This window comes from Mus pahari, chromosome 16, assembly GCF_900095145.1.
Source record: "Mus pahari chromosome 16, PAHARI_EIJ_v1.1, whole genome shotgun sequence".
Lineage (NCBI taxonomy): Eukaryota > Metazoa > Chordata > Mammalia > Rodentia > Muridae > Mus > Mus pahari.
In genome coordinates this window covers 17135658-17142760 of record NC_034605.1, presented here as the reverse complement: position 1 = coordinate 17142760, position 7103 = coordinate 17135658, and the positions used below count along the sequence as shown (strand labels likewise).

Here is a 7103-nt window from a genome sequence, read left to right as displayed (position 1 = left end):
TTTTTTTTTTTTTTAGAGACAGCATCTCTTGTAGCTCAGGTTGTCTTGAGCACCTGATCTCCCTGCTTCTACCTCCAGAGTGCTGTAATTACAGGCACTCGGGACTATACTGGGTTTGGATAGTGCTAGAACCTTGGGCTTTGTGGATGCTAGACAAGAAGTCTACCAACGGAGTCATTTCCTCCATCCCAAATGCTTCCTTTTGAGTTTATGGGGAGATTTCATTGTAGGAGCTTGAATGAAGAAAAAAAACAAAAAAAACCTGTATGTTGAAAAAAAAAACCAAAACCCTGTATGTTGAAAACAGGAGCTGACAAAGAGGCTATTCTAAAGCTGATAACCTGAGGGGTCCTCGGGAAGGCCTCAGCTCACATCTTCCTGGCCCTTCCCTAACCTCTCCCTCAGTAAGGGACCTTCCCAAACACAAGGTCAGATGAGGTCGGCTCCGAGAGTTTTTGTGCAGCTCCCAGACAGAGGTGGAAGAAGTTGGCTTTGGGTGGCCTGATTCTCAAGCGGGACCTGAGGGGAAGAAAATGATACATATATGTCAAGACATCACAGAGACCGTGCATGTAGTGTGGTGCAGAGCGGACGTAGCTCGCTATGTGGCCCAAATTGACTTTGAACTCATGAGCCTCCTGCCTCCATTTTTGGATACCTGGCTCTTTTTTTTTTTTTTTTCCAAAGATTTATTTATTTATTATATACAATGTAGCTGTCCTCAGACACTCCAGAAGAGGGCATCAGATTTCATTACGGATGGTTGTGAGCCACCATGTGGTTGCTGGGATTTGAACTCAGGACCTTTGGAAGAGCAGTCGGCGCTCTTAACCACTAAGCCATCTCGCCAGCCCCCACCTGGCTCTCTTTAACTCCTAATATAACAGGTAATGGACGTGTGGTCCAGAGATTCTGAATGATGGTGTGGTCTGCTCATTCTCATCTGAATCAGGGTGTTGAGGGTCTACGGGTACCCTCCCAGGGACCCCCACGCATGAGTTTGTCAGGTAGAACTCTCTAGAAGGTATTTGCGAGGGAGGAAATACATCAGCTGCATCAGGCAGCTGCCGGCTGATGGGTGATCTGAGCTTGTTTGGAGTAGTTGAGGCAACTCTGGGAAGGAAACTTGGCCAGACAGTGGGTGACAGCTGGGGCAAGGGAATGTCCCTATCACCCTAGAGAAGATACTAGCTATGCCCTCTTTGGGGGCTCACATATCCCCCCTTTTTCTGTTTCAGGCTCCTTGGTGCCCCACATCCCATCTGGCACTGGAGTGTTGCCTGTGGGCTCAACCTGCTGATACCCAGGGCTTGTAAAAACAAACATTTTCAAGCTTTAGATAAACGATTTGATTTTTATACTTAATCATATTGTAAACATTCAACTTCAAGGCCTCCAGGTAGGGCTTTTAGAAGACTTTCTGCTTCTAGATCGGTCTCAAATAACCAGAAACAGCCCTCCCCCCACACAACCTCCTTGGCACACACAACTCTGGGCCTGTGAGAACAAAAACAGCTGAGCCTGACCTAAAACAGCTGCAGGGGTGGGAGTGGGGTGGGGGGTGGGTAGGGGGAGGGTGGGTCTTGGGGGTGGGGGAAGAGATGTAGCTCAGCCAGGAGAGTGAGTACAGGGCTCAAAGTCCCTCGCTCCCTCCCTCGCACAAACACACACACACACACACACACACACACACACACACACACACACCCAAAACCAGGATAAATAACAAACTAATGCCATCCCAGCACTGAGGAGGTCAAAACAGGAGGATCAGAAGTTCAAGGTCATTCTTCCCTAAATCAAAAGCTCAAGGCCAGCTTGGACCCTATAGGGGCCCCGTCTCCAAAACCAAACCAGAGCAAAAATAACAAAAGACCTGAACATACCTCTTATGCCAGTTCACAGTGCGCCGCTCCTGGGTTTTCTGGGAACCTCTTGAGCTTCAGAAAGCCAACCTGCCAAAGCCTTGCTGGCCTCAACTCTCCTATCGCAGTCCTCAGTGAGGTTCTGAGGAGCAGGAGGTCAGCTGCCCCGTGCGACCTCCAATGTCTGGACTGAACAATGATCACCAACCTTGTGGCATCCAGGAAGTGGAGGACCTGAATTGAATTTCACGTCCCAGAGGAAGAGTCCGAGGCAGCTTAAAGCCCATCCAATGCCAACATCCCGCCGTAGGCTTCATCTAGGTTAGTTAGAGTCTCCCACAAGGCACACCTCAAGGCTTACCCAAAGTCACCAGGAGTGTAGACGAGGCTCCAGGCCTCAGACACACGGCTGTGCTCTATTGCCCTGCTTGCTCCTCACAGCTGCCGGCTGCCTCGGGTGACATTGCCCCTTTCCCCAGCTGTCAGAGCCACTCCCTCCCCTTGTGTCCTTCTTTTCTGATACCTTTATTTATTTATTTTTGAGACTTCAGACTAGCCTCAAACTCATATCCTCCTGCCTCAGATCCCAAATGCTGGCATCAGGCACATACCACCATATCCCAGAAGTTTAATTATAGGAGAACCCTTGTGCAGGTGCCAATGCTTGCTTCTAGACAAGCGGTTCTCAACTCTCGGGTCATGACCCGTTTGGGGTGTGTGTGTGTGTGTGTCAATAATCCTTTCACAGGGGCCGCCCAAGACCATTAGAAAACACAGACATTTACTTACAACTCATAACAGTAGCAAAATTACAAATTTTACAGTCGTGGGGGTCACCACGGCACGAGGGACTGTATTAAAGGGCGGCAGCGTTGGGAAGGTTGAGAAATACCGTTCAAGACCATTTCAGTCTGTCTCAGAAACAAGCTGTCCCCCCCCCCCCCGTGTGCATATAGAGGCCTAAGGTTAATGTTGAGAATGGTCCTCTATTGTTCTTCCATGTTATTCACCGAGGAAGGGTCTTCCCTTCATTCGCTGAGGAGGGTCTCTTGCTGAACCTTCAGCTTGCCAGTTCCAGTTAGTCTGGTTAGCCAGCTTGCTCTGGGGGTCCTCTGTCTCTGCTCTTTCAGGGCTGGGATGCCAAGCCTCTACTGACTGGGCTGACAGCACTATACTGACAGCAGCTATGTTGATTGGTTTTTATGAGGGTTCTGGGGACTTCAACTTTGGTCCTCGTGCTTGCCTGGCAAATAAGTTATCTGCTGAGCCGCCTCTCCAGTCTAAGGAAGCTTAATGGTTAAAATTATTATTAAAAAAAATTAGATTTGTGTGTGTGTGTGTGTGTGCCCGGTACTTGCAGAAGCCAGAAGAGGGTACTAGATTCCCTCGAACTGGAGTTATAAATGGCTTTGCGCTTCCAAGTGGGTGCTGGGAACCAAACTGCAAGAGGCTCAAGTGTTCCTCACCTACTGAGCCATCACTCCAGCCTCCTAAAAGGACTTTTTTTCTTTAAATACAAAAAAAGCCAACAACAACAACAACAAAAAGCAAGTCACAGAGACAAGGAAATAAGCAAACATACAGAATTCAGAATAAAATCCTTAAATAAAGTTACATCCAATTAAACAGGGAGAGTCGTTGGTACCTGGGGAGACAGTTTGATCAGTAAGTGCTTTGAGGCCCTAACTTTGAGCCCCAGAACCAATGTACAAAAGCCAGCTGTGGTAGTGCCTAGCAACCTAAGCACTAGGGAGGGATCTATTTGGTGAGTTCAGGCTCCTGAGAGAACCCAGCTCATAAAATAAGAAGACAGATGATTGCTACAAACTACACCTCAGGTTGTCCTTTGGCCTAAAAGCATATGCACACACTTGCAGGGATTGGTGTGATTTTTGTATAATTTGTCATTGGTTGTAAGTCATAGTATTTGAGCATGCTTATGAGTAACTTGTGTTTGTTTGTTTAGATGTCCTGAGCATTGTGGTTTTGTTTTGTTTTGTTTTTCTGTTTCTTCTCCTTGCTCTCTTCCTTGAAGTAACACCAGCAGGTCTCTCTTGACCATGCACATGACTGACAGTCCATTTATATTGCCCAGAAAAGGCAGCTCATGCAGATGGGAAAATGACAGAGAAGGCCTCATTTGTGGTTTTTTCTCAGTGGCAATCCTGTCCCTTTGTATCTTCCCAGATCACATGGCAAAGGAGCCAGTGGAGGACACGGACCCCAGCACTTTATCCTTTGTCACGGTAGGTGGCAAGTCTCAACTCTTTATGCCTTGCTAGGTCACAGGGTGCTCACCAAGGATTTCCAGGGGAGATCAGAAACTCCAAAGTGAGGTTTTCCAAAGATACACATCCTACATATGGCATTTCCAAGCCAAAGAGCAGTGTTAGGTCGTCTGCTGGGAATGTGATTCTGTGAGCAGAGTGTCCACCCAGCATGCATGGAACCCTGGGCTTAATCCCCGGCACGACCTAAACTCAGTAAGGTTCAGCATACATGTAATCCTAGCACTCTGTAGGCAGAGGCAGGAGGATCAGTGGTGTACAGTCATCTTCAGCTACATAGCAAGCTTGAAGCCAGCCTGGGCTACATGATACCTGCTCGGAAACAGCAACAAAATCGTGTTAGATCCTTTTCTTGCTTCACACAAACCATAAGTGACCTTCCTAGATGTTCCTAGGTCTTTGTCTGGTGTCGACTTTTAACACTGTCTATTTTTAGTTAACCATCTTTCAACACTGAAAATAGCTAACACGGAGTCCTGTCAAAGCCAGGACAGGGAGTCTACAGTAGTGAATGTTGCCCAGCACACACACGTGTGTCTGTGACATGACCATCACAGAAGTGGCGAGAAGAGGCATGCCCTCCAAGAATGCACCAAGACAAACTCTGAGCATAACACTGCAGGAAGCTGGGAGGAAGACTAGCACAGCAGAGAAGAGAGGAAGTGTGGTTTAGCGGTTAGAGCCAAGGAAGTTAAGAGGGGGGTTATTCTGTTTCATGTTCCAACATTAACCTGTAGACTCTGACATCAGCTCAGAAGAAAAACAGTGAGTCAGGCCTGCTGATAAGCTTGAGGCTAAAGCCCTGGGAGGTTTAATTCTGCTTCGTGCTACAGTCCTGGGGGACAGCACCTGGGGCCGTAGGCATTCAAGGCAGGCCCTTTGCCGATGAGCTAGCTGTGCCCCAGCCTTCTTCTGAAACCCAACACAAAGCTCTCTGTTCACTTTGATCTCAAAACTGACATTTAGAAATAACTCTCTGCTTTTGTCCGTTTCTGCAGTCAGACAAGTATCCCATTCAAGACACTGGCCTCCCTAAAGGTAAGAACAGTTAACCTAAGGACGGCGTCTACTTGTGACTAATTGAGTATCAGGAACAAAGCGCTACTCAAAGTGCAGTTTCCCTCACTGAAGATAGTAAAACAGAAATGGGCCAGTCAATAACGTAGGTTGAGACTAGCTGCACAGTTATCCTCAGAAGTGAACTTTCTAATTAAAATGGATCAATCATGTTATACCAGATTATACATTTGAACTTCATAGGGTGTTATCAACAGACACTACACAAAGTTGACCAGGTTCTATGTTCAAATAATGTAAGTGACTCAAATTTGTTTAAGAAAGAGAAGGGGAGGAGTTGGGTGAGGTGACTCACATCTGTAATTCTAGCATTTGGAAGGCTGAGACAGGAGACTGCTAGGAGTTTGAGGCCAGCCTGGGCTACAGAGTGAGGCTCTTTCCAAAAATCAAAAGGAAAAACCAAGATGGGGGAAAGAGGAGAAGGAGGAGGAAGGGGAGAAGATATAGAAGGAAAAGACTTATTAGTTCAAGGGTCTCAAGGGGCTTTTGGAGCCACTCATTTACAGGAGCTCCTGGCTCAGCCCTGGGCCTCGTGAGTCTTGCTCTTGGGCAGGACATCCTGCTGAGGAAAGAAAGAGGACCTCCTCGGCATCGCCAGCACACACCATCATGCTGTCCAAGACGGTGGTGGGCAGGGAGCCGCTCCAGAACCGTGATGCAGACAGGCAGTGTGGGTCGCAGTCCCATCTCTGAACCAGTGGTTATCATCAAGAAGATAGGGAAGCAGGTGGTGGTGGCACACACCTTTAATCCCAGCCCTTAGGAGGCAGAGGCAGGCAGATCTCTGTGAGTTCAAGGCTAGTGAGACACCCAGAGCTACATAAACCCTGACTTGAAGAAGAAGAAGGAGGAGGAGGAGGAGGAGGAGGTGGAGGAGGAGGAGGAGGAGGGAGAATGTGAGTTAGCTCAAGCTCTAACTGGGAAAGACTTACAGTAGATTTCACTGAAACCCCAGTAATGTTCTGTGGCCAGACAAACACCAAGAGATTCTTGCCAGGCTCGAAAGTCACCCCCGAAGTAGTTATCTTTTTTTTTTTTTTTTTTTGGAGACAGGGTTTCTCTGTGTAGCCCTGGCTGTCCTGGAACTCACTCTGCAGACCAGGCTGTCCTCGAACTAAGAAATCCGCCTGCCTCTGCCTCCCAAGTGCTGGGATTAAAGGCGTGCGCCACCATGCCCAGCCAAAGTTATCTTTTGTAACCCACAGACTCAAATTCAAACATGGTAAGGATCAGAAAGTGGCCAGACCCTATCCTTTTGTGGCTTAGCCTCATGGGGTGATTGCAAAGCCATCATGTTTGTTATATCAGAACACTGACTTTGTATCTATGGACAATGCAGAGATAAGGGCACAGGGACAATCAGATCAGCCCAGCTCCAGAGAAGGCAGGGCACTGGCTGCTTTGTCTCTGTGCAGAGGCAGCCTATGGAACTCCTGCCCAGGTAGGCTTCCTGATATGTCTCTGATAGTGGGAACGGAGGAGAGCTGAGCTTGGCAGGTTTCCAGCAAGCTCCCTTGCCTTGTACCCTCTCCCCTAATAACCTGTCCCTCATCTAGTGCTCGAATTTTCCAGCTTAATTAATTGTTAAAGGCAGCACACAAAGTGATGAGTTTCATCATGGCAGTGCCTTATATATGTGTCATTATACTTTAGTCTAATTTTTCTCCTCCCTTGCTGTCTCACTCCATGCTTCCGCTAGCTAATTGCCCCCCCCCGCATCACCCAAGATATTCCCTCTCAATTTCATGTTACATGTATTTTATTAACCTCCTCTCCACACCCCACATACATCTGTGGCACCGACGACCCTCAACATAGATAGATAGATAGATAGATAGATAGATAGATAGATAGATAGATAGATAGATACATA

The 7103-nt window shown here is 47.6% G+C and overlaps 1 protein-coding gene across 1 annotated transcript in view; it reads left to right on the top strand.

Moving 5' to 3' along the window:
* The window catches only part of Edaradd (EDAR associated death domain), a 43623-nt gene that overhangs the window by 7699 nt on the left and 28821 nt on the right, over positions 1 to 7103 (top strand). Inside the window, exons 2-3 of the mRNA XM_021215928.1 lie at positions 4053 to 4111; positions 5152 to 5191. Of these exons, the coding sequence (XP_021071587.1) occupies positions 4053 to 4111; positions 5152 to 5191 (99 nt within the window). The remainder of the gene's footprint in view (positions 1 to 4052; positions 4112 to 5151; positions 5192 to 7103) is intronic.